General features: G+C 54.2%; 11 protein-coding genes across 11 annotated transcripts; 4 read left to right on the forward strand and 7 right to left on the reverse strand.

The window, feature by feature from the left end:
- Positions 1-40: 40 nt before the first annotated feature.
- Positions 41-3,141, reverse strand: M409DRAFT_20961 (uncharacterized protein; the record flags this gene model as incomplete). The annotated part of the gene is made up of 6 exons (XM_033805637.1): positions 41-669; positions 1,503-1,765; positions 1,821-1,905; positions 1,978-2,173; positions 2,477-2,727; positions 2,784-3,141. 6 exons carry the CDS (start codon positions 3,139-3,141, stop codon positions 41-43), a joined length of 1,782 nt encoding a protein of 593 aa, XP_033669836.1.
- An 804-nt stretch (positions 3,142-3,945) lies between these two features.
- Positions 3,946-6,110, reverse strand: M409DRAFT_65287 (uncharacterized protein; the record flags this gene model as incomplete). Its single annotated transcript, XM_033816442.1, has 4 exons — positions 3,946-5,260; positions 5,625-5,728; positions 5,780-5,995; positions 6,048-6,110. The coding sequence occupies 4 exons, from the start codon at positions 6,108-6,110 to the stop codon at positions 3,946-3,948; spliced, it is 1,698 nt and encodes a 565-aa protein (XP_033669837.1).
- Positions 6,111-6,460: 350 nt separating this feature from the next.
- Positions 6,461-7,643, reverse strand: M409DRAFT_52933 (uncharacterized protein; the record flags this gene model as incomplete). The annotated part of the gene is made up of 4 exons (XM_033812217.1): positions 6,461-6,817; positions 6,888-7,087; positions 7,139-7,314; positions 7,396-7,643. 4 exons carry the CDS (start codon positions 7,641-7,643, stop codon positions 6,461-6,463), a joined length of 981 nt encoding a protein of 326 aa, XP_033669838.1.
- A 1,688-nt stretch (positions 7,644-9,331) lies between these two features.
- Positions 9,332-11,395, reverse strand: M409DRAFT_65289 (uncharacterized protein; the record flags this gene model as incomplete). The annotated part of the gene is made up of 1 exon (XM_033816443.1): positions 9,332-11,395. The coding sequence occupies one exon, from the start codon at positions 11,393-11,395 to the stop codon at positions 9,332-9,334; it is 2,064 nt and encodes a 687-aa protein (XP_033669839.1).
- A 1,333-nt stretch (positions 11,396-12,728) lies between these two features.
- On the forward strand, positions 12,729-13,585 carry M409DRAFT_52935 (uncharacterized protein; the record flags this gene model as incomplete). The annotated part of the gene is made up of 2 exons (XM_033812218.1): positions 12,729-12,947; positions 13,268-13,585. The coding sequence occupies 2 exons, from the start codon at positions 12,729-12,731 to the stop codon at positions 13,583-13,585; spliced, it is 537 nt and encodes a 178-aa protein (XP_033669840.1).
- Positions 13,586-14,043: 458 nt separating this feature from the next.
- On the reverse strand, positions 14,044-15,403 carry M409DRAFT_65290 (uncharacterized protein; the record flags this gene model as incomplete). Its single annotated transcript, XM_033816444.1, has 2 exons — positions 14,044-14,208; positions 14,264-15,403. The coding sequence occupies 2 exons, from the start codon at positions 15,401-15,403 to the stop codon at positions 14,044-14,046; spliced, it is 1,305 nt and encodes a 434-aa protein (XP_033669841.1).
- A 667-nt stretch (positions 15,404-16,070) lies between these two features.
- M409DRAFT_65291 (uncharacterized protein) lies at positions 16,071-17,490 on the forward strand (the record flags this gene model as incomplete). Its single annotated transcript, XM_033816445.1, has 3 exons — positions 16,071-16,211; positions 16,262-17,083; positions 17,131-17,490. 3 exons carry the CDS (start codon positions 16,071-16,073, stop codon positions 17,488-17,490), a joined length of 1,323 nt encoding a protein of 440 aa, XP_033669842.1.
- A 274-nt stretch (positions 17,491-17,764) lies between these two features.
- Positions 17,765-19,485, forward strand: M409DRAFT_20967 (uncharacterized protein; the record flags this gene model as incomplete). Its single annotated transcript, XM_033805638.1, has 2 exons — positions 17,765-17,948; positions 18,002-19,485. 2 exons carry the CDS (start codon positions 17,765-17,767, stop codon positions 19,483-19,485), a joined length of 1,668 nt encoding a protein of 555 aa, XP_033669843.1.
- A 75-nt stretch (positions 19,486-19,560) lies between these two features.
- On the reverse strand, positions 19,561-20,829 carry M409DRAFT_65293 (uncharacterized protein; the record flags this gene model as incomplete). The annotated part of the gene is made up of 1 exon (XM_033816446.1): positions 19,561-20,829. One exon carries the CDS (start codon positions 20,827-20,829, stop codon positions 19,561-19,563), a length of 1,269 nt encoding a protein of 422 aa, XP_033669844.1.
- Positions 20,830-21,569: 740 nt separating this feature from the next.
- On the reverse strand, positions 21,570-23,757 carry M409DRAFT_20969 (uncharacterized protein; the record flags this gene model as incomplete). Its single annotated transcript, XM_033805639.1, has 3 exons — positions 21,570-22,463; positions 22,512-23,660; positions 23,716-23,757. The coding sequence occupies 3 exons, from the start codon at positions 23,755-23,757 to the stop codon at positions 21,570-21,572; spliced, it is 2,085 nt and encodes a 694-aa protein (XP_033669845.1).
- A 502-nt stretch (positions 23,758-24,259) lies between these two features.
- Positions 24,260-25,236, forward strand: M409DRAFT_52939 (uncharacterized protein; the record flags this gene model as incomplete). Its single annotated transcript, XM_033812219.1, has 2 exons — positions 24,260-24,949; positions 25,000-25,236. 2 exons carry the CDS (start codon positions 24,260-24,262, stop codon positions 25,234-25,236), a joined length of 927 nt encoding a protein of 308 aa, XP_033669846.1.
- Between the last annotated feature and the right edge of the window lie 60 nt (positions 25,237-25,296).

Here is a 25,296-nt window from a genome sequence, read left to right on the forward strand (position 1 = left end):
AAGATTTGTCCTGCACGGATTGCCCCTTCGTCCATGGCGTTTATCCATCCTTGTAATTTTGCAGCCCCAAAGGTTGTGATTGTGGGATTCCTGAAATACCAGTGAGCCCAGCTAGCTTCAATATGCTTGCATCCACACTTTCGATTTCGATGAATTCCCGAGCATATGTGGACCAGCCACCTCCAGGACCATACATGTCGTTGCGTGTGGTATGGACTTGAGCCCAGGATCCAAGCTCCTCGATCAGCTGTTGTTCGGTCGCGAGTAGCCATTGAAGCACCTTCTCGCCCTTGCATCGATACTCGTAGAATGTCTTATCATCAGCTGGGTCCGCCATCTGGCGTTTGACAAGCCCGCGACCGTCAATCGTGGAGTGACGCGAGATCACACTATCGACTGAGAAATTGCCTTGCACCTGGGGCTCCGGGAAGAGACCATTTCGAGCCACTGACTCGTCCGTGGCTGCCCTTTGACCCTCTGTGCTGAAGAGCGGACAGGGGGTAACAGCAGCGATGGTGATTGCCATGAGGGCCAGCCACAGGGGGCTTCGGCGCTTGATGTCGATGTACATCGTATTCGGCTCTTGAGAAAACAGTCGTCGAATGCTAGATTCGATTGGCGTCGATCGTGATTCCTTATTGATCGTGTGGGAGGACTTCAGACCTTTCACTAATGGAAGTTGTAGCAGTAGTCGTTCAGAGTGCTCAGAAGTCCATGCCGCTGTTGGAAGATTGTGTTGGTGGTTGTGTGGGAGATGATGTGTTTGAAGCTGTGAACTTTGGAGTCGCTTAAATGTAGAAAATAGATGCTTGAAGGCATGATCGGTGTGTTTTAGCTCTTACGTGGCTCGTGCTACACCGGCAGTCACTCAAAACAACGCTTTAGCCAGCTCAGCAGCCTCGTGGGTTGGTCGACGGCGTGACTGTGTCGAACCCCTGACGAGACGTGCAACCCCATGCCCCCAACGAATAACGACAAATTGATGGTTCCCGATCAATGGACGTAGAATGTCCTCCAGGCTCGCATGTAGTGGCAGTTTTGGCCATTCCCATGCTGTTTTAGTCCTATTTGACGATAGCTTTGGTCCTCTTGTTCTCGCCGGAAGCGACTCAAGGCTTACAGATGTGGCAGGAACTTCCAGCAGCTCTTATGCCCATCGACCGGCTGGACTTCGAGTTCTTCCACAGTCGCAGTACCTCGACAGGGCTTAAGTTATTGGACTACATGAATGCATGCGTCGGTTTAAAGGTCGGCGGTGTTGTTGGGAGAGTGTTATAATGAGTCAGTCCGTGTACGTTGCATCAAACTAGATACATAAGTACCACTCCAACATTGGAGCGCTGCATTCGAAGGTACATGCTTTGGAGAGACTCGATTCTGTGCAAGTGACCGTGCGTCTTTGAATAGACATCATTCATGAAAGTATACAGTTGCAAACCAAATGATGTGAATTTCCGCCTCGATACCAAATCCGTCCCAGTGAGCTCATATCGAACTCATACTCTGCTCCACATCCTCACTGTACACAAGCTTCATCGGCCACGGATACTCCAGAACACCGGGGTTGTTGTCGTCTGGTCGAGCATTCCAATCCATATCAGCCTGCTTGTTACGGTCTCGAACCGATCGGACTCGAGCGTCGCTGTGACCGTAGTTACCCCCGCGTTCAACCCACCAAATCAGAGTGGGCGTTTCACCGTTGCGTCCTACATCGCCGTTGCTGAATATTGTCACCGATGCGAGGACCCAGTTTCGAAATCGAAACCTTTGATCTTTCAATGAACCTTGACCTATGTTGTGGCAAGGCAGCTCAGACTTACTTGTGTGTCAAATAATACATTGCCAGACCGTATGAGTTGGCTGTTCCCAACAGTGCCGCATGGCAGTGGGAGCCGATTGGGAATGCTGAAGAGTGAACACAGAAGTCAGCAAACAGCTCTGACAATTATGAGGCTCTGCACCTTAAAATACGCTTACTCTGACGGTCCACCCATCTTGGGTACGCGTTAAAGCCAGGGGGAAGTCGCAAGCTCAAGCACCACTTCACGACTTCAAGGGTCTCTGGCACTTCATCTACCTCGTTGATCACGATCCATCTCGGAGGTCTGGCAATAGTCGTTTCGCTTTGCAGAGGGTGGAAGCCAAACTCTTTTGCTGTTTGTTCATACAAAACCTAGCAAGACCGCGTTTGTCAGCCAGCTGCTCTGGAAACAGCATGAGAGGTCGAAACTCACGTCAGAGAGCCTGTGCACTTTAGGCAACTGGCCAACCGGCAGGTTCGTCTTGCTGTGCGGGCTCCAAGCGCGGTTAATCACCGTGGCCGTGTCAACGAGTTGTCAAGAAGCATTTACAGAATATTAATCTATGAGCCTGTTGTCCTTGCTCATGCTTAAGTCGTAGAAACCTTTTGTTGGCTGATTTTCTGTATCAGCTGCCATTCCTGAAACTCAACTCAAGCCTTGGTCGCGAGACTTACCGGATACTGCAGGCCACTGGCGGAATACGGCTTGTTTTGTTCCCATGTAAATCTTCTCAAATCGTGGTTGTTGCCTGGAAACAGGATGGGGTCGTCTTCATCTTCGAAGCCCTGCACAGTACGCAGGCCCTGCAGATAGGCGATTTCTTGAATCTGCTGAAAGCTGGAGGGCAGGACCGACCAATCCCAATCTCGATAATCTTCCTTGAAGGGACTGATCTGGCCATTTCTCCCGCCGGGAAGTCGGTCACCTGTGGTGACAAACGTCACCATGCCTTGTTCGACCTTCAGGAATCAATCCACGTACCGATTTCCTGCTCGGGAGTGAACATCAGGTCCAAGATGTGCTCGCCCTTCTGACGATATGCTTCAAACAGCTCAAACAGCTCAGGAGTCGCATGCTCCAAGATTGCTCGTTTGTCAATCACGCGCTCCTGAAGCGTCACATTCGTAATCGTAGTGCCAGGTTCCGTGTGGATGCCTCTGTTCAAAGCCGAGCTGGTAACGTTGGTCATGGGAAGGTCAGGAAGGCCAACACCGTCGCCGCGCTGAACCACAGAGGCAGCGTCAGGCTTGTTGGCGGAAAGCAGAAGCACCAGCAGTCCAGCCACGGCGGCGACCACCATGATAGCCCGCAAGAGGAACTTGAAAGGCCCTCGCTCCATGGTCGCAGACTGATGCTGCACGGTTCCTGATGTTCATAAGTCACAAAGAGTTTGTCGTTTCCAAATGGTGATCAAGCCAAGGTGATCTCAAAATGTCAGTCGAGTTGCAGTTGTTTAGGATCTTGGAGTGAAGTATCCGGTCAAAGCGAAGTTGAACCGCAGCTCGAGTCTTATTCAGCTGGTGTGTGATCATTTTGCTCTGCGCTGGCATAGGACGTGGGCATCCGTTGTTCGACGTGTTGTTCGAAAGAAAATGACGCCCAGCAGTTGCGTTCGTTGTCCCTCGACACATAGTCACAGGAGCTGCGATCTGATGCTGAGAGCTTGTTTGCTTCTTTTGAGTCTTGACTCGAAGCTAGGAGTAGATGTATCAAGGTTCGTTCTCTTAGTGAATTGGCTACCGTGTGGGATGGAGACGGCTGCGGCAAGAGCGAACCGCTCATCAGCAAGATCGTCGTGACAAGAAGACGGAAAAGCGAAGGAGACAGCCGTGAATTTGCAAACCTTGGTCAACTGAGGTGTCATACTGCAAGGCTCGCTGCTATCTATGCACCAACTACGTGTGTCGCCCAAAGCCCCGATGCCAACTCAGGGGCACTTCGCTGCTATCCTATGCACAAGAAGGCATGCTATGTTGTGTCAATGGTGTTGTCGAATGGGTATCTTACAGCGATGCAGACCGTGCGACGACGCGGTAGCCTGCGATGCTGGGTATGTGTTTGTATCATCTACAATCGTGTTCGGGTTGTGTCGCGGAATGATGTGCCGTGTGGTTGGCCGAATGCTGGATTAACAGCCTTCAGCTCATGCAGATGCGATGGCGTGACCGTTCTCGAGCTGAGTAATCTGGCCCTTGGCGTTCGCCTTCATGGCGATGCTGACGGGGCCATTGATGTCCTTGTCGATGTCCGTCCAACCTTCCATGGCTTTTGAGTCACCGCGATCTTCCAGGTAACCCAGGTAATAGGAGGAGAGGATCTTGATCGCGTCGGAAGGCAGGGCTGACTTGTTGCGAATGGTTTCGTAGACCATCTTGATGCTTGCGTAGCGTGCTGGCTCGTCTTGCTCTGACCCTGGCTGGTCTCTCTCGAAGAATAGCCAGCTTTGCCAAAATGCCTGGGAATCGAGACAGTGTTGCTCATACTTGGTGAAGGTCGCACGTGCTGCCACTGCGTCGCCCTTGACCTTCCATTGAAGGCGTGCAAGCTCGGCGACCAGAGATCCCTTGACAGCAGACGTGAAAGACTGGCTGTTGATGTAGCCAGTGAGAACGCCAATGGCAGGATCAGCACCGTACTGGCGGCGATAGGTGTTGACGAGCGAGATGATAGTTTCGAGATGGCCACTCAGTTTCATGAGGATCGCCTCATGGATATCGATCGCCACGTCGGCTTTGCCAACAGACTCCTCGAACTTGGCATACTGCAGTCGGATTGCCGGAGAGCTGATGAGGCTGTACGTGCAGCTGGCGCGCCGATAGATGTTGCGCACTTCCTCATTCCGAATCATCTTCCGCTTTTCAACATCGAGCTCGTGTTTTCCCGCCTCAGCCATGGTCCATCTGGCATAGCGGTACCAGAACTCGTCGTACTTGGCGCAGCTGACCATACACCGCTCGTAAAGAAACTTGGTCCGAGTGTAGTCGCCTTCGAGCTCTTCGAAGTCAAGATACTTTCTCCAGTTGTCCAGCTCCTCTTCGTCCAGTGGTGTGACGTGGAAGTAGGGCCGCTTGACGTTCTGCTCGTATGTCCAACGGTTCGTGGTCTCAGTCTGGGTCTGTTTGAAAAGATCGGCGTGGTAGTTCTGGATCCGAGTCCGAAGGTCTCGCTCGAGCTCCGCAGGGTTCTTCTGTTTCTGCCCACCTTCACCGACAGCATCTTCGCGGAACTTCGCGATGATCTCTGCTGGGGCCAGCTGGTCCACAGGCCGAGTCTTCGCCAGGATTTGATATTTCTCCCAGTATCGCGCATATTGATGGAGAGGAATGTGAATGACTCGACCGAGAACGGCAAAGACATGGTCTGGAGATTCCAGGCGTTCTTCGAATTCGATGTACTTGTCCCAGAATGGATGAGACAGGTAGTCCAGGCCTACGCTCTCTGCAGCGCGGTCGAAGAGTCTACATTTGTCAGGTCAGGAAAACCACAAAGCTGAGGGGTAAGAGTGATGCGAACAAGGCAGGATGGGAAGGCAAACGTTCAGTGCTGAGCAGGAAGCTCCCATGTTCACACCAGCAGTCCGCCAAGAATGATCAAATGTTCTCGTATGAGAAGAATCGTGAGGTGAGCGCAATGGTGCTGAACAGGCGGGTCTGACAAGTAGACGTGAGACTCTCGTAGCAGCCAGACTGTGGGGTGGAATCCTCACCAGAAAGTGCGCCGCGAAGCACAGTATCCCACACAGCCAGGCCCTTTCGGAGGGGTGCCGCAAATGGAGCCGCAAATGTTACGGGCTGGGAAGGAAAGGGGTGCCCTGGAACTTACTCTCTGATGACATCTGCATCGTGGCTTGTCTCGATTTTGAAGGCGCAGTAGTTGGTCCACATGTCGACTGAGGTGCCCACGCTGGCGACACCACGCTCGTATACCTGCTGCAATCAGCTTGCCGTCCACCTGCCGCACGTGTGTATTCCACTGACCATCTCTGCAGCCTCTGTGCCGCCAATCGCAAACTCGAGGTCTGCATACTTCTTCCAGTAGCCGAAGAACAGTGGAAATCGCGCGAGGAAGTTGTCGTAGGTGTTTCGGGTGGCTGCGATCGCTTGTGGGCTGGAATTCCTATTCAAGCCGCCTTCTTGGGTCTCTGCCGCGCGGACAAGCTTCTCCCAGTGCTCGAATTCCTCAGGATCTTGGAGCTGTTCACAAGAGTCAGCGTGGGTGGAAAAGTCCTATTGCGCAAGCACTTACCACCTGAGCATGCAGCTTTCTCAGCTCCAGATCGTCGCTGTAGTTGAAGTCGAAGTCGGCCATGGTGGATGACGGCGCAATGCGCCCGGGTTTGTGATGTTATTATCAGAGTCGCAGAAGCATACAGTGTAGACTTAATCGGTCGTCGCGGAGTGCTGCGGAAGTGCGGGTGGTGGTGGGAGGTTGGGTTTGAAGGTGAAGTTGAGTTTGAAGATTGGCGGAAGGCCCAAAGGCTCCTCGGCTGCCGGCAGCTGAAAATGTTGTGGCCTGAGATTTCAGGCATCAACATCCGACCGTCATGTGACAGCTGTAGACCGAGAGCTGAACGTGACTGCTCCGGCCACAACAAACAAAACCATCAACATTCTCGATATGCGAAAAGAAACATACAGAGACTATCAAAATGGACCGCCTCAATCCCAAACCGCGATGACTCTACACTCAATACTCGACCTGGCCTCTTCAGTCTCCTGCTCCTTGATCAACGGCGCACAATGACCACAGCCGCCCGCAACACCAGGACTCTTCTCAGACTCCGTATCTGCCAGCTTAATGAACAGTACCTCATTGGGTTTCTGCTCCGGCATGCAGTACCAACGGTGTTTCTGTGGATTCTTTGGTGGCATCACGTTGTACGCCTCCAGAAGAAACTCTCCACTTTCTGTGACATTGCTGGGCACGCGGTATTCAAATGGGTCCAGGCCGTCCTTCTCCAGGCTTCTCCAATCCATGACTGCGAGACCATCTCGCTTCACAGGCTTGACAGGTCGCTGGCGGATTTGTCAGTCTTGATGCACCATAAACTCATATCGGGCGTTGTGAGAGCAAGTAAAGACTCACCCAGATACTGTACGCTGCGTATCGCGGTACCCTCACGTCCCTGCCTGCCTTGACCGCCTCCTCAGCTTCGACGGCCGCCCTGCCCATTTCCTCGACATCTTTGCGAACGTATCGGATGTTGCTCCTCAGGCCTTTGAGCGTGTAATCCAAATGAGCTGTTCGCAACGGCTCCAGCGACGACTCGACCTCCTTCCCCATGACTGCAAGTAGCGGTATCAGCTATGCGGTTACGTATGATCCAGCATACTTACCCAAACACTTGTCGCGAGGCAGCGCCGCCAGCATCGTGTCAATATCGTCGCCTTTCATAGGTATCCAGTTGGGATCCTTTTGCAAATCGACTGGCTTTCTCCGAAAAGCACAATTGAGGACAATCGCCTTGCTCGCGCCAGTGACTTTGCACACCAGATCGCAGACCTCTGGGAGGCTGTCGCACGGTCAGAAGCTGATCTCTTTCCACATCATGTATCTAATATACTAGATTTCCTCTACATTGCGCTCCGTGTACCAGGTATCCGACTTCGACAATGCCGACTCATGATCGATGTACGTGAAGCCCTGGACATCGAGACCTTCCGGGCCCTTCACCAACTCTTCCGCCTTTCGAAAGTCACGCACTGCGAGCTCATGATCTGTCCAAGAGCTGTTGGCCGCAAGGCCAAAGAGACTTCGCTTTTCTGGAGGCGGGTCCTTGGCTGAGACGATGTATCTGATGACGCCGTGGTGTACGACATCAGAGTCTCCAGCGTCACCCATGGTTGAATGACAGGACACCAGCGAACGACTGCGTTATCACGCCAATGATATATTTCAGAGTTGATGCTCGGTTCCTATCCGACGGACACAACACGCAGAATCAAGAAACACAATCTGATGCGACTTGGCCGAACTTCCTCGATATATGATCCCACCTGTCAGCGATCCGCGCAATCGCTCGAGGAACCCTGGACTAATAACAATCCTTTGAGTGATCAATGACCACTGGCAGAGGCGAGAGGATACTAATGGATTTAGCCACAGCTCCTTCCCATTCCCACGCCGATCGCTACAATCACAACGACAAGGTCCATCAGCAGGATTATTCCCTGGCGCAGTATAGGGTCCGCAAAGGACCCCAAAGAAGGCAACGTGAGCTTGAAGTATCCAGCAACCCGCCCCACTCCACGCAGCACCCACTCGTAAGGAAACCACGAGACATGTAAGACCGACCTCACGGCCGTCCCGGCATCGAAGAAGACTGCCATCTTGCCCGATGTTACCTTCAAAGTCGTCAGAACACGATGCCGACGGCCCTAATGTGCATAGCGTCCACGAGAACAACCTGTCCAGTGTTACATCTGGCGCTGACAAAGACCTAGGATGCGTTCGTAGCAAACCAGAGCTATACGCGTACGCGCGACCAATGGCGAAGGGTCCACACATCGAGAATGGGATGTAGTGTACCAAAGGTCGAATCCTGCATCATGAAAGACCTTCCATGCTCAAGTGAAGATTCCATTCGATGAACAGATCCATCCGAGTACGACCTCATCCAACCGAGATGAGCAGATGTCACCGAATAGCCCATATCAACGAATAACCCATGTTAACGGATAGCCCGTGTCAACGGATAGCCCATGTCGAAGAAGAGTCCCTCTCCAACTATAGTCCCATCCATCCCAAACCAGCACGACAATCTCATCGCATTCGACGAAAGCCATTACACAACACCACGCAAAAAAACCGCTCTCCCAAACACACATCCCCACCCTTTCCAAGGCCCAAAAATCCCCAACAACGAACCACTCAAAATATAACACGCCCAACATCTCCTCGCCAGACAAAACGAGTAGAAGAGCGTGAGAAGTGATTACATCAAAAAAAAAAACATTGCTACTACCATCCCCGCTATCACTAACAACTAGGTAACCATACAAAGACCCCCTCTCGCGCGAGCAAGATCACCTCATCATCAACATGCTCTTTTCAAAAAAGAGAACCAGCGTCATCAAAACCCGATGGCCCCCCATCATCTCCCCATAGCGCCCAGCGCCATCCTCCCTCCCAACACAACTCAGCAGCCATCGCAAGTTCTTTTCGAAATCGAAAAAAAGAAGGGTATCAAGTAGTAGCAGCAAAACGCGAAAAAACAAACGCTCGTTAAAAACGCCATGGGTCAAATCTCATTCATCAGCTTCATTTCATGTCTTCTTTGCTTTTCCGCGCATATTCGCAGCAGTAGCTCTTTTTCTTTTCATGTTTCCTTTCCTCTTCAGATTACATGTACTCGGACATTTTTGTTTCTTTCTTTCTTTCCCATTCTTTCTTAGATTGATGAAATAAACGCTCAAATCGCTCCGTCAGATAAACTCGTCAAATGCAAGAAAGATCCAGAAAAAGTGGAGAGCATACGAGATGTGCTTGCTTGCTTCCAGTTCGCAGCGGCGGCCAGTGATTTATCGTCATCACTTCTTCTTCGCCGCCTTAGCATTCATGCTCCCACCGGCGAACCACGCCTGCAGAGGAGAAATGTCCTTGCTCCTCTTCGAGTTCGAGCGAGGCTTGGAGGAACCCTTCTTCTCCTTCTCAGGCATGGGCATCGGGGGAAAGCCGCCACCGTACGGAGCGAAGGGGTCGCCGTACCCACCACCTGGTGGAGGGGGCATGCCGTGGTGAGGAGGCGGAGGCGGCATGGAAGGGTTGACAATCATAGCTTCTGGGCTGCCGCCGCCGGCTTTCTTCTTCTTGCTGCCATCACCCTTCTTGCCAGACTTGGACTTCTTGATGCCGGGGCCGCCGACTTCAGGGATCATGCCCAGGTCGCCGAAATTTGGCATGCCGCCGAGACCCATACCGCCAAAGGGATCGATCATGGAATCGATGTCGGGCGATTTCTTCTTCTCTTCCTCCATTGGCCACAGATGCATCGTGACTTCCCAATCGGGCTGGACAACAATATCCCATACTTGAGGCAGGATGATCTCGCCGTCCGGTCCGGTGAGATCGTAGTGGCCTTGGTGGACGTGGTCGCCGATGACATCGACATGCAGGAAGGCTTGCTTGATCAGGTTCTCCATGCCTTTCCATGTCTTGCAATATGGCCATGGAAAACTGAACTTCCTGCCCACGGCGTCCTTGAATCTGATCGGCGCTTTTGCTGAGTCGGGACTGGGCTTGCTCTTTGCCATCTCCTCTTCGAGCGCTTTCTTCGCCTTGTCAGCATCTTCCCTGGCTTTCTCAGCTTCAGCCAGCTTCTTCTCATGCTCGTCTTTGGCTTTCTTCGCAGCCTCCTCAGCTTTCTTCTCAGCATCTTCTTTAGCTTTCTTCTGAGCGTCAGCAATTTCCTGTTTGCGCTTCTTCTCCTCTTCGATTTTGGCCTTCTCGGCAGCTCTTGCAGCCGCTTCAGCCTCTTTCTCCGCTGCCCAAGCCTTCTGACGCGCGACTGCCTCCTCTTCATGCTTCTTGATGAGCTTCTTCAGATCATCAATCTCCGAGGTCTTTTCTTCCTTCTTTTTCGCATCATCGTTGTACTTCTGCTTGATCATCTCTTTCAACGCTTCGATTTCCGCGATGGAACGATCTTCTTTCGGAGGAGGCGAGCTGCTATTGGAAGCCGGCCAGCCAGCTATTGGTGGATAGGGAGGGTAGCCAGGCATGCCGAAGTGTCCATACGGAGGCATGCCGCCGTGATAAGGTGCCATAAGCTCTGACCCAGGGTAGGCCGAGGGAGCAGCGAAACTCTGGGGTCGCGGTGGCCCCTCAGGTCGGTGAGGTCGAGGCGGTGGAGGACCCATGGGATCTGTCGCAAAGTAGCTGGAGCCTTCATGGGAGGAGATTGGCGAAAATGGATTGGGGGCCTGGCTTTGCGGCGCGAATGGATTCGGTTGAGGGTATCCAAAAGGGTCTTGTCGTTGCATGTGCACGAGAGCTTGATGTGGAGGCGCATAGGGGTCTGGGTAACCTGCCGAGGTCATACTAGGTGGGTAGCCACCATGGCTTTGCGGCGGCCTGCTATACCCGCCCATTGGGGGGTATGCGGCGCGTGGCATGCCATGGTGGCCGTAGGGTGGGTAGTCATCGTGAGACGCCACGGTGCTGGACGACTCGTCAGAAGGGACGCGCCGTGAAGAGTCTCGTCGTCGATGTCGCGAATGGCTGCTGTCGTGTCGACTCGAATGGTGACGACGGGACGAATGTCTGCGAGGCGGTAACTCGTCTCGCTCCACCTCCACCACCCGCCTGTGGGAGGAGTGCCGTCTTGACGGAGCCGGGGCCTCCACGGTATGTCGTCGACTGTGGGGATGGCGCGATCGCGAGGCGCTGTCGGAGGGGTCGATTTCGTCGTCGTCGTACTCGACCTCACTCCAGCTCTCCTCGCTGCCAAAGCTTCCTCCGCTAGATGTTGGTGAGCGCGCCGACGTGCTGCCACCAGAGGATGTGCGATCCGCTCGGTCGGGGTAGACGTGGACAACGCGTTCTGAGCCTGAGCCTGAGGAAACGACGATGGAGGCACTGTCGAGGTCGAGCATGTCAGCGACGACTCCCTTTCTCGAGACTTTGGGCTCGCGTTGAGGGGCCATCCCTGCGCCGTCGCTGCGCGGAAAGCGGGATGGCATTGGCGATGAGGGACGACTTGCGCTGGGCCAAGCGCGTAGGTGAGGGTGGAGGAAGACAGGACAGGATACTTACGGCATCGATTAGTCGAATGATGCGGCGTACTCGATCCCGGCCTTGCTGCGGATAGCGAACAAGGTCTGAGATCAAGCGGCCAGGTGACTTGGTGACGCTGCCGGTGGGAGCTGAGTCCAGGGAGAGAGATGGAGGGACCCGCGTAGCGCACCGCGGCTGTGGCTTTGGCTGCCGTCGATGATTTACCAGTCTTTTGGACACGCCGATGCGGCTAGCGCACGAGGAAATCTCCGAATGCAGGTGTTTGATGAGATATAGGTGTCTGTCGTCGAGTCGTGAGGTCGTGACAGGTTGCTGGCGGTCGGTGGTGATCGCTGGAGGAGGAGGATGGATGCGCTGGCGGTACAGCAGCAGCAAGGGGCGATGATATGGAATCGTCGACACAAGCCCTGGCCGAGAGGACTGCGTCTATTCTGATTGCGAGGCGCAAGGTTGGCCCTCGAATCGATGCTTGCTCGCTTTCCGGAGGAGTGCCTACGCGCTGACAAGCCAACCGCGGGGTGGGATCTGAAACAGTCGACGCTATCGATTGAACCTTCGTCGACCACGACGACACTTCACTCAGCAGTGAAACGTCGTGTTGGAAGTCCGAGATGGAGTGCTTTCGTCTACTGTCGGCGAGCTGGCAGTGTTGTTTGTCCAGCGCAATGACGCAGCGGGGAGCAGGCAAGCAGCAGTCGGTCCCAGGTGTCAGTCAGTCAGGGCGAGTGGGGGATCGCTCGTCTGCCAGAAATAGGGGCGGCGGATGGCGACAATGCAATAAAACCAACGCTCGCTTGTGAGGCGCGAATCGAGATGCGCCGGCAGTCCGCAAGGGCCAACTGGGCGAGAGTCAGTACAAGCCAGTCCTCTTTTCAATCACATGCTCTTCTCAGCAACAACGAAAAAGTGCAAAGCAGCAGCTCTCCAGGTTAAAAAGAGCGGCGGCCTAACACGGGCCAAACCGGCGGCCATGGCAGAGACCTGCATGCAATAACGCAGACAGGCTTGCAGTAGGCGGGTGGGTCTTGGGTGAACATGGGAAACTCACAGAATTGTTCTTTGCAAAAGGCTGATGCGATGTCCAGATGGTAGTCGTCGTAGTCTCTCAAAGAAAAGCGTGAGATAATAGTCGTGCCGACGAGATGGCGAGAGAGAAGTCAGAGTCAGACTTGCGTTGTCCGGGTGATGATGATGCTTCTTCTTGCTGCACGCTGCCTCAACACCACGCAACGCAAGCAATGTTGTTGGCTTGTGGCAACGCTGGATTGGTCTCGCTTTGACACCCAATGCCCAGCCGCAACGATGCAGTGCGGCAACGCAAGCAGGATTGATGAGACTCTGTGTCTCTCGGTCTCAGCGTCTGACTCCTCGCCGTCTTCTGAACCTCCGAAGTCGTGTGTGCTCGAGCAGGTGCGGGAAGATTGACGGACCAGGGAAGATGACCAGTCGAACGAACGAGGAATCGCTGCAATACGCAATGTCTTGCAGCACCAGAAAAAATCCTTTCCCTCGTTACATGCCCCTCCTCTGCTGGCTGCCGTGACGACGTAGGTGGGTGGTACAAAGCGATTGCGGACGTCGTGTCACCCACAACCGATTTTCCCTCGGACCAGAACAAATATGCAGGATGATAAGACGGAGATGTCGCGATTTTCAAGATCTCCAAAGTACATGTATATTGTATTGCCTACACAGTAGTAGTAACCCTTGCCTACCATGTGCTACACTAGGCAGGAAAGAAAGACAGAGCGTCCCACTCTTGGGCCTCGACACCGAAAAATATCATCCCGGCGAAGAAACCAAACCAAACCCACGCGAACTTCACCGGATTCACCATCAACGCCTTGCCTCTTGCTTTCCCACATGCCTCTGAGACTCCGGCGCCAAAAGAGCAGGCAAAGCAAGGTCAATGCCGGCACGGCTTGGGCACAGCTACGTGGCACACCGAGATGTCTCGCCGCCGCCCAACCCAACATGACGCTACTGCACATGCCTTGGCGGCATGCATCACCACCACCATCGAGGCGTCACCATCGGCCAGTGGGTGAGAGAGTGAATGTCAGCCGCATGGACCGGGCCGGCTTTCTTGTGAGATTGCAGCCCAAGTGAATGATTATTTTAGCCTTGGGCTGCACGCGTTTACTTCGGTGTACTATTTCGTGTCTTGTGATGATGCTATGTCATTTGTTACTACTGCTGGTCTTTTGCAAGATGAGTATCTACTCGGGGTATCGTTGTGAAGAGTAAAACTGTACAAGAAGCGGTGAGGAGCAAAAGAGACTTTGTGGAGAGCCATCCATCCAACGTGGAGTTGACGATGCCCTTCCGTCCTTTTGCATGCATGCAGGTACGGACTGCGACGCCTCCACGAGCGCGTACTGCAGAAGCCATGATTTCCAAGCCATGCGGTCGTCGATTCGTCAGTCATTCAGGAACGTTGGCAAAGGGGTCCCTGTTTCGGGTGCCGCGTGAAGGTCTTGTGAGGGGTCTGGACGTTACAGACACGTCAACCCTCATGCATATCGATACAATACATGTCTTCAATCTCGGTGTCGGCCACGGTTTGGTCTGGCTCCACGCGTTCACCGTCAAATTCGAGGTAGACGTCCTGGCTGTCAGCGAATCCGAGGTTCTTCTTGCCTTTCTTCATGATGACGGAAATTGAGGTGGTCTGGTTGTTGTGTTAGCATGAGACCCTGAATCTATCAGAGAGAGGTATTACTCGCCGGCTTGACAATGACCTTCCAATCTGGCTTGCCCTTTGCTTTCACTGTCAAACGGATCTGCTTCTCCGCAGGTACCTCTACCGCCCCTTCATGCGCCTGCTGCTCTTCTTCCACGTCGTATACGCTGACGGCGGCTTTGGCTTTTCGGGCTTTCTCGGCTTTCATTTCCTCAAACATTTCCTGCGTGACTGCTTCCACGTGAACCTGCTCGACGCCCTCTGAATTTGGGTCGACAGTCCGGTATACTCTGCCGTCTGCGTCTGTTTCGAGACCGAGTCGTCTGACCGTGGTCGAGTCCCAGTACTGCCGGCCTCGGTGGACGAAGAACACTTTCGCCGTGTAATCGTCTGAGAATCCTTGCTTCTTGCACCACATTTCGCGTACCTCCCTCAGTCGCTGTGATAGCTTTCGACATAGTATTAAGGGATTTGTCTTTGGAATCTCTGAAGTGACCAGGATCTTGACAACAGGATCCATAGCCGGAGGTGTTGACGAGGATACATCGGGTGTGCCTCTTGAACCTGGAGACGCTGCATTTGCTGTTTCCCGTTGTTTTGCTCTTACTTTCTCCCGAGCTTGTCTCTGCATTTCTGCGATCTCTGGATCCGAGTCGTATTCTTCCTCAGGCTCTGGTGGTGCTGGTCGAGGAGGGGCTTTGACGGCCGTTATTTGAAAGTCGTCTTCGGACTCGTTGCCAAAGTCTATCGGCTCAGTCAACTTGCTCTTCTGTCGCGCAGGGCTCAAGACGTCCTTGGTCCGGGTGTTTCGAGATGATCGTCGGACCGGCAGTTGCTCCTTCTCCACTGGCTCGTCTTCGCCATCGGACAGGTCGATGACATTGGTTCCGAGTCCAGCTTTTGCCAGCAGCTTACTGCTCTCCTCGCTCGTTATGCGCCGCTTCTTGAACTCACTCTTCACAGTGGGCTCCTCGCTGTCGCGCCTCTCGGAAGACTTTCGCTTCCCCTCCTTCTTCGCCTTGCGTCGCTCTTCACGCTCTTTCTCTTTCTTCTGCCGCTCGCTCTGGTCCTTGAACATTGACATGAACGAGCCCTTGTGGCTGAACAGGTCCTCGTCGCTGTTGTCGTCTCCCGCTTTCGGAGCCTGCGGTTGCGCCCATGCTGGCGCCTTGAAGAATGACATGCCGTGATGGATGTTTTGCCGAGCGCGGTGCCGTCGTGTGAGTCGTGAGAAGTGCGGCTTGCATGTAAAGAAGAAAGAGTCCAGAAGAAGTTCACATGTCGCGTCTGAGCGCGCGTTTCAGCGAAACTCTAAATGATGCGGGGGCGGGGTCGCCGGCGCAGTTCACGTTAACATGTGACAGCCATACGGATCTTTGAATCACTAAAGGCTTGGTTTTCGATGTACACGCATTGAACACATGGTCGTTGTTGAACATTGGGAACGTGTGCACCATTGGCGTTTCGACGCGAACCCCCTTTCGTGTCGGGGAACAGATCTGTCCGCCTTCCCATTCGTGGACGACGATACGTTCGAGCCTGAAGGTACTCTTAAGGTCTCTCGGTATAGTGACAATCACGAGTAGAACTCATATCGCCGCCAGAGCGTACGAGAGCGGAGTTCAAGTCTGCCGGGTAGCACAGCCGAAGCCCTAGCTCGTCCAACAGGGAAGCTCTCCACACTCCAGACCTCCACGAAAGCGACATCGATGCGAAGGCAGAGCATTCGGGACGCATATGCTTTGCCCGTCAGCGTCGGTGCCATGGCCTTGCTGCAGTGTGACTATATATGTCTTGTTTCTCTTCTTGAGTATGGCTAGCACAGCGTCTCCACTTTACGATCGTACACTATGACCGGCCAAAGGACTACCAAAGCTCCCCTCGATATCAAGGTCGTGGGAGCTGGAATGAGTGGGTTGAGTGTTGCTATATCGTGTGCGCTTGCTGGACATCGAGTAGTTGTGCTTGAAGGCGCGAGGGAATTGGCAGAAGTATGCTCATATACAAGTATGGTCACAGCTGAAGCTGACGAGAAGACCAGATTGGCGCCGGCTTCCAGATCACACCGAACGGCAGTAAAGTCTTCCAGCAATATGGCGTCCTAGACCGATTAGCATCAAAGGCAGCAGAACCGACTCTGCTCCAAGTAAGACGATGGTCCGATGGCAAGGTGCTGTCTCGAACAGAAGACTTCAACGTGGAGATGAAAAAGAAGTACAATGCGCCCTTCTGGGACCTACACCGTGTCGATGTACAGCGTGTACTAGCGGATCGAGCCCGAGAGCTGGGAGTCGAGATCAGGCTGGGCTGTCGAGTAGAGGACATCGACTTCGACAACGCAACCCTACAGCTCTCGAGTGATGAGATCCTGCAAGGCGACCTGCTGGTAGGCGCGGACGGGCTATGGTCGAAATGCCGACAACGATTCCTGGTCGCCAAAGGCAAAGTAGAGGATTTGCCACTGCCTACCGGTGATCTCGCATATCGAATCGTGCTCAACCTAGATGAAGTTAAGAACCAAGAGGTCAAGGACTGGATATCACAACCTACCTGCCAATTTTGGGTCGGCCCCGCAGCTCACGTGGTGGCATACTCTGTCAGGAATGGAACGATGTCGAACATAGTTCTCCTCGTGCCCGACAATCTTCCAGCAGACGTCGCTCGCCAGCCTGGATCACTCGACGAAATGCGAGCCATCTTCACGGAATGGGATCCCATGCTGAATCGCTTCCTTGATGAGGTGAAGACTGTCGAAAAGTGGAAGCTGATGCATAGAGCCGAGTTGGACAGCTGGGTCAGCGACAAGTCCAACTTTGTGTTTGTCGGCGATAGTTGCCATAGCATGCTACCCTACCTCGCTCAAGTAAGCACAACATCTATGTCGTAGCTTGCTTGTCTAACAGCTTTCAGGGCGCGAACTCCAGCATAGAGGACGGCGCAGTGTTGGGCAACGTGCTCGCTGCACTAGAATCCAAGTCCCAACTCCCCGAAGCGCTGCGACTATATGAGCGAATACGGAAACAACGCGGCGAGGCCATTGTACGAGAAACGTTTGCTCAGCGCAAAGACTTCCACTTGCTCGATGGGCCCGAGCAGCAAGCGCGCGATGAGCTCATGTTATCGAAGTTGGGCAAACAGATCGATTGCAAGTTCCCATCGCGATGGCAGTGTCCTGAGGTACAACCGTGGCTCTACGGGTACGATGCGAAGGAGGAGGTTGATAGGGCCTTGGAACAATGGCCATTGACTGCGATTGCGGCGCACAACTGATGTGGCAGGTACCTTGACGAAAGACTTGTCGATGTGCTGCAGTGCCACCGTGAAAGTCCATGTAGTGAAGCCAAAACAGCGAGATCAAGATTGAATGCGCTTATCTCTGTGAATACTTCATTCCCCGTATTGACTGCGTCTGATGTGGCGATATGATCGATCGATCTTTCTGCGATATGGTGCTTGCTTTCTTCGCAAACCTCCCAACTCACTGACGCCTTCTTTAGTACTGCACAACGCTGACCCGCACACGTGCGAGCATCGCAGCAAGACAATGACTGACCAGCAACCTCTCACAGCCTTCGGGATCCAAGAACCGCCTCTCGCTCAGCAAAACCGCGTTGGCAGCCGGATTGCCTCAGGGATAGATCGTGCGACCAAAGGCGCAAGCGTCGCGGCGCATCAAACAAGAAGTCTCTTTGGCCTCGACCGCCAGGGCCCTTCTGAGCCCGCACAGCGTAAGTTCACCTCCAGTGGCATGTGATTCAGGGGCCAGCTAACAGAACCACAGCCGAATCGAACGACCCCAACGACCCTCGCAACTGGAGCGAGAAACACAAGCACATCACCTACCTCACAATATGCCTCTTCTCGTTCATGGCCAACGTCAACGCCTCCAACTTCACCGTCGCCGTCGTCCCCTTAACCCAAGCCTTCAAGATCACCACCACGCAAGCAACAGCTCTCACCGCCCTGAACGTCCTGACCTTCGGCCTAGGCAACCTCCTCTGGGTCCCCCTCATGCGCATCATCGGCAAACGACCAATCTACCTCATCTCGCTCCTCATCCTCATCATCACCAACGCCTGGAGCTGCACCGCCACCTCCTGGGTGAGCCTCCTCGCCGCGCGAATGTGCTCAGGCATCGGCGCCTCCGCCGCCGACGCCACAGTCCCCAACGTCGTCTCCGACCTCTGGCCCATCGACCAGCGCGGCCGCAAAATGATGTTCTTCGCCGTCGCGCTCGGATCCGGAATCTTCCTGGGCCCCATCATCAACGCCTGGGTCGTGCAGCTGCACGGATGGCGGTGGTCGCCGGGCTGGATGGCCATCGTCTTCGGCTTCATCTTCGTCCTCGCCCTCTTCCTCATCCACGAGACTGAGTACCGCAGAGAGCGAAAACACTTCCCGCCCGAGTGGATCCCGCCCCAACGCAAGTTCTCCGGCTACCTCTCCCTCAAACTCGGCCTCGAACCCCACCAACCCGCCAAACGCTTCTTGCGCACGCTCAAGGACATTCTCGTCATGACCCTCTACCCGCAACTCATCTGGTCCGCGCTGCTCGTAGGCGTCTTCGTCGGCTGGACAATCATCATCCAAGTCACCCTCGGCCAGAACTTCAGCAACCCGCGGGGGACCTACCGCTGGCCGCTAGGCATCACCGGGCTCATGCACTTCGCCGGCTGGATCGGCGCGATGCTGTCATACTTCGCGGGCGGCTGGCTGCTCGATAGGATGTATCGAGGACGGAAACAACGCGCCGAGCGGAAAGGCAAACTCACGCCTGGTTCACAAGCGCATTTCCGCCTCCCAGGCTTGATCATACCCTTCTTAATCGCCCCTGTAGGCCTCCTCGTCTACGGCATCTCCCTCGCGAAGCAAGCCCCCTGGCCCGGCTACGCGTTCGGCTACGCCCTGCACTCATTCGGCTTCGTTGCCGTGTCGAACTTCGCGACGACCTATCTCATCGATTGTTTCACGCAGCATGGCGGGGAATCTCTGGTTAGTTTCTTCATCATCAGGAACGCCATTGCGGTGCTGTGTAGTTTTGAGGTGCAGAGTTGGTTGGGGAGGAGTGGGGCGAAGGGGATGTTTGGGACGATGGCGGCGGTGGAGTGGGTTGTGCTTGCTTGGGGGATTGTGATGTATTTTGGGGCGGGGTGGTTGAGGGGGTGGACGGAGAGGTTTGGGCCTCAGAGGCGGTTGGTGGAGGAGAAGCGGGAGAGTGGTGGTGGCGAGGTTAGAGTGTCGACGAGGAGACAGGAGATGGTGTAGACGGACTGAATATAAGGTCGCTCGAGAAGTGATTTGGATTAAGGTATTAGAAAGTCTCGTCAACGCTTATCCATATCACAACTTCCCCCTAACCTCCACCCCCTCCCACGCCCCATCCAACCCCGCCGACCTCACCCAATACATCCCACTCCCCGTCCCCTTCCCCTCACAGGAATCCACAACCATATGCCCCAGTTTCAACCACTCCTCCCCGCGAATCCTAAACCCCTCCCTCCCCTCAAACCCCTTACAAACCCTCTCCCCATGCGCAATCGCCCTCACCAACTTAACCGCATGCCCATCATCCGGCAACCGCAACACCCTCTCCTGCACCCCCTCCCACCCGGACGGGATCTTCGGCTGATAATTCCGAATATCCTCATGGCGGAGCGTGGGCGCTTTCGGGGAGGCGTAGAAATTGAGATCCAGCCGGATTTTCCATTCGAGGAGGCGGGTTTTGGCGGATGGGGTGAGGAAGGGGAGGCGTAGGAGGCAAGGGAAGAAAATCGTGCTGTTGACGCAGTGGATGAAGACGAAGTCGAATTTGATTGCGCGGGTGGGGCGTTGGGCCGCGCCGGTGTAGTAGATTACGGCGTTGGTCATTTCGGCGGTTTTGGCTGAGAGTTCGGAGGGGGAGATGTGGATTTGGGAGGCGTAGTGTTGGATGGGTTTGGGGGTGTTGGAGGTTTGGTCGGCGTGGATTTCGTCGAGGAGTTGGACGATGGGTTTTGGGGTTTGTGGTTGCTCTTGGGCTGCTTTCTCGGATGAGAGGAGGAAGTCGCCCATGGAGTTGTTGTGGCATGCGGCTTGAGCGAGAGCCTCTGCGATGATGGCGGGTTGTTCGAATTCCACGCCGAAACCTAGGTGGATGATGGGATGTAGCAGGCCGGCGAACATTCGCAGCAGCATCTGCTCGGCACGCTCATCTCCAGCAAAGACGTACTTGTGAAGGACATCTTGCCAGCTAGTCTTCTCGATCTCTTCCTTGAAGAACTGGAGATAGTCGCCGTAGTACCTCTGCTGGCCGAAGTATCCCATGAACTTGCTCGGGTCTCCGAGATCTCTCAGTATCGATGCACTGGCCGACTTGAGCGGACGTTGGTACGAGGCATTGTGATCGTATTCCCTTTGCAACTGATCTGATGATGCCCCCAAGGCCCACATTGACAGCAGTTGGTGGACGATGTGGTTGTGGAAGCCTGAAGCATTGAAGAAGATGTGATATCTTTCGTGGTTGATTTGGAGCAATTCGGATGCCGTCCTGGTGGATTCGGGGGAGATGTCTGGTCGGTAGTACTCGGGCTTCTGATCGCTCCTGAGCTGGACCACGCCGGCGGTGGCCATTGTCCTGCTAATAGACCTTGTCGTCCCTCTGGTGGCGATGTTTCGAAGCACTTGAGCGGTAGACGTGAACATATGAGAGAGCCTGAAAGCGTAGGAGATCCAGGCTTCAAGAACCAAATATATCTTACTGAGCTGACAGTCTTCCCTACTACCTACAATAAGCATGTTCCATGTCAAGGATACGTCAAGCGGTATGAAGTTGGAGTAGCAGTGACCAGGGTAAACGCAAAGTGGAGAAAACAGGACGAAGGGAGGCGGCGACTGGCCAAGGATGATTTAGGCGTTAGTCATGCCTGCTATACCCGATGTCGGTCATTTGATGCCGCTGTAGGATTGTACGAGATCTCGAGGGCTGTAGCTGGTGTATTTGATGACAAGGCTAGGAAGTCTTGGTGGATGCATGTGTTTGTTCTTCTTGTTGTCGTTGCGAAAGCGAAGCAAAGCAACGAGGTGGCTGGAAATGGAAGGATCGAGCGATGTTGTGGTCACGAAGTCAATCGAGCTTGAGATCTCAGCGACTTCAGGACAGCCAAGTCTTTCTTCGAAGTCATTCTCATCCGCGTAATGTACATATCTTCGTGAGTCGATCCGTCTACGCATTCCACCTGTTGCAAACCTGCCGCCCACGATAGAACATTACCCACAGAACGCCGCCTCCCAGAGCTTTTGCCGTCGCTTCCGTAGCCATCTACTGTCCCGTCTCTGCACCCAGTGTCACGTAGAGCCCAAACCCATGACACCTACTCCTCCTCCTCGGGAGCGCCTGCTCTCATCGTCGCGTCAGGGTAGCGCGAACCGTTGGTATCTTCAAAGAGGACTTGGTCGCCCTTGCCACCCATCTCAATAAACTCCTGAGGGTCGCGAGCGGCATCTGGTCCAGGCTCGACGGTCTCCTCGAAACGTCCTGGCTTGCCACCGTTCTGCTCTTGACTAGCCTTGGCCTGTCTTGCAGCGTTCTGCTGGCTACCTGGGCGTTGAGTATGGAACCGTGCCTTGGCGTTCTTGTCCCACACTTTAACAGGTGGTGCGTCGGGTTGTGTCTCAATGACGCGGTCGACCTTCACGTCGTTGATCGTAGAAAGCATCGTTCTCTCACGCTGCGGCTTGCGCTTGGAAAAGTCCAGTCCAGCCAGCGCTCCGGTCAGGCCATCGGTACTATCGGTGAGACTGATGGGACGCTGGGTGATCCAAGGATGCTCCAGACATTCGTCGATGGTGATACGGCGCTCAACGTCGACGGTCAGCATTCGGTCGATCAGCTCGAGTGCAGGATCGCCGACAGAGTCCCAGTAAGGCGATGGGTAGTCGAAGCGGCCCATCTTGATCTGCTGACTGAGGGTGTACGGATTCTCCGCCGAGTAAAGCTCGTCTGAAAATGGAGGAAAGCCGCACAGACAAATGTAAAGAACGACACCCAGACTCCATACGTCAACCGCACGAGTGTACCGGCGACGGTTAGTCTGTTCCAGTATTTCGGGCGCGACGTATGATGGCGTGCCGCAGAGGGTGGTGGTGAAAGACTCTTCGCCGATGATCTTAGCGAGGCCGAAATCCGCAATCTTGACATGGAGCTCTTTGTCGATCAGAAGAATGTTCTCGGGCTTGATGTCGCGATGGACGATGTTTCGCTCGTGCTGGTAGACGTTAGTAGTGGTCAAGAGGAAGGATGGTGTCAGACTCACCAGATACTTAATCCCCTGGAACAGCTGAATGAAGATCTTGCGAGCCTCAATCTCAGTAAGCTTCTGCTTCATGACAATCCAGTTGAACAGTTCGCCCTCGGGTGCGAGCTCTAGGACGAGGTATACACCATCCGACTCGTCAAAGGTATCCTTCAGGCACAGCACGTTTGGGTGACTGACGCCCATGAGCACAGCAATCTCTTGGTGCAAGCCTTCGACTTTGCTGCGCTCTCCTGGACCACTTCGCTTCTCGAACTTCTTCACTGCATATCTCATTCCACTGCTCTTCTCCAGCGCAAGGTAAACAGTCGCGAAATGACCCTTGCCAAGTTGTCCCTGTATGCTGTACTGCTTCTTGAACGCATTTGTGTCTCGTCGACGAGGGTATCGAAAGATGAAGTTCGCAACGTTGAGGACAGAAATCTCATCGCCATCCTGCAGCTCGCGACGCTTGTTACGCCCCACGAACGCATCGTTCACGTACGTGCCATTCCCGCTCAAGTCCTCGAGCACAGCCACTGCGTCGCCGTTCTTGTTCTCCGAGAATAAAAGGCAATGGCGGTTGCTGACGGTGAGCTCTTGGATTTTCCAGTCGCATTCGGGATGTCTTCCGATCAGGTAGCCTCCAGCGGGAACACCATTCACTGCCTTGTCTGCTTCGTACTGCTCTTCGTCGGTCTTCCACTTTTGCTTAGGCACGCTCTGCTTCCCGTTGGGTTTGGTGTGAGGAAATGCGGGCACGGGACACGCAGCTCTCTTCCTTAGCACCAATGGCTGTTGAAATCCTGCAGTCGGCACAAGGTATCCCCACACACCTTCCTTCTCTTCATCCTCGACCTCGTATGATACCGGCGGTGGTGGGAGAAATTGCGAGTACGGTTGAGTGTCGGACGGTGGTGATGAAAGGTTACCGTAACGGCGTTGTGGAAGGGGAGGATCGGAAGGAGGTGTCGCTCGCTGTTCGTGAATCGGTCGCACAGGCGGCGTGATAGTATCGCCTGGTGCGTTGTCTGTGCTGCCTGTGTCCTTCCGCGTTATGGGGGATGGTAGCGGGCCTTGTTTCACCTGCTCTAAGGCCTCGTCGCCAGTGTGGGAGAGGCGTGTTGATCGACGAGGTTTCTTCTGCTCGGCTTCATCTCCTGTTGAGTTCTAGGCACCTCATCAGCTCACAGATCGATGGCATATAAGATATGTTGTCTCGTACCCTCGCGCGCTTCAGCGAGCTCTTCTCGTCTTTCGGCGCCATAATGTTGGGTGAGCTGCGGGCCAAGTCCGCGAGACCGTTATCGAATCTGGTAGTAGGTGCTGTCAGTCATCGAACGAAGAAACAAAACACAATTCGATGATCGGCGGGCAAAGCGAGCGGTTTCGGTACAATAGGCACGGCAAAAAAACACCAAGATGGTGGGTGTTCGAGCCTTCGTCGTTGGTAAACCGGTCAAGCCATCAAGGGAGCTGTTGCTGCAGGCTGCGGATGCTGCCGTTTCTGCCTCACCAATCGCATATTGCCTGCCTGCCATTCGACCAACTTCACTCATCGCAAACTTCACATGCTGCTGTGAAACATCGAAGGCATCGACCATACTGGGAGGGAAACCGCTTGAGGAAGGGAAAAGACACGAGGAAACGCGCTCAAGGCTCATAGAAGCCCTCTAGTCGGCGTGCATTCCTCTGTGCCCGAAAAGATACTTTGATACCCTCCAAAATCGGGCAAACGACGTTGAGAAGCATCGATTGCATTGCTCAGGATGCCATGGTCCCATCATTCCCACTCGGGCCAATTCTGCGGTCATGCCACCAACACGTTGGAAGAAGTCGTCCAGACCGCCATCTCCAAGAAGATGTCTACGTTCTGCGTGACAGAACACATCGCCCGACAGGAATCTGACTTCTACCCAGGAGAAGGCGATGTCCATACACAGAAGACCTTGGCCAAGCTCTACGATGACTTCTACCATGAAGCTCGACGGCTTCAGCAGAAATACGCCGACCAGATACAGTTGCTCATTGGTTTCGAGGGCGAATGGATACGGGACTACTCCTTGGGCTTGATACAGGACCTGCTGGAGAAGTACGAGGTCGATCTGTTCGTAGGAAGCGTGCATCATGTGCACACCGTGCCCATCGATTACGACGTGGCCATGTACCACAAGGCTCGCGATGTCGCTGGCGGCTCAGATGAGCGCATCTTTGAAGATTACTTCGACTCGCAGTTTGAGATGCTCAAGGCCTTGAAGCCACCGTTGGTCGGACACTTTGATCTCATTCGCTTGAACAGCGATCAGCCAGATCGCAGCTTCAAGACTTGGCCCGTAGTGTGGGAGAAGATCTTACGCAATCTGAAGTTTGTCGCTGAGTATGGTGGTGTACTGGAGCTGAACTCCAGTAGCTTGAGGAAAGGAATGACTGAGGCATACCCTCAAAGCGAGATTTGCAAGGTGGGCAGACCGAACTAGCAGTCCTGAGTGCAACGCTGACGATTGAGTAGGAGTTCAAAGACCTGGGCGGCCGCTTCACCTTCTCAGACGACAGCCACGGCGTCCACCAAGTCGGCCTGAACTACGACAGGACTTGGAACAACGTAATGCGTGCCGGCATGACCGAGCTCTATTACCTGGCGCCTATCGCGGGAGAAGAGAAACCTCACGATCCGCGGTTCCCGCGTGTTTGCTGGCAGCGCAAGTCAGTCTTCGCCGTCAAGGAACATCCGTTCTTCCAATCGTGATCGAGTAAGTTCGGTGCTGAGGCCACACGAAACTCGGCATCATGAGACAGCCGATACTGG

The sequence above is a fragment of the Zasmidium cellare genome (assembly GCF_010093935.1).
Source record: "Zasmidium cellare ATCC 36951 unplaced genomic scaffold M409scaffold_11, whole genome shotgun sequence".
NCBI lineage: Eukaryota > Fungi > Ascomycota > Dothideomycetes > Mycosphaerellales > Mycosphaerellaceae > Zasmidium > Zasmidium cellare.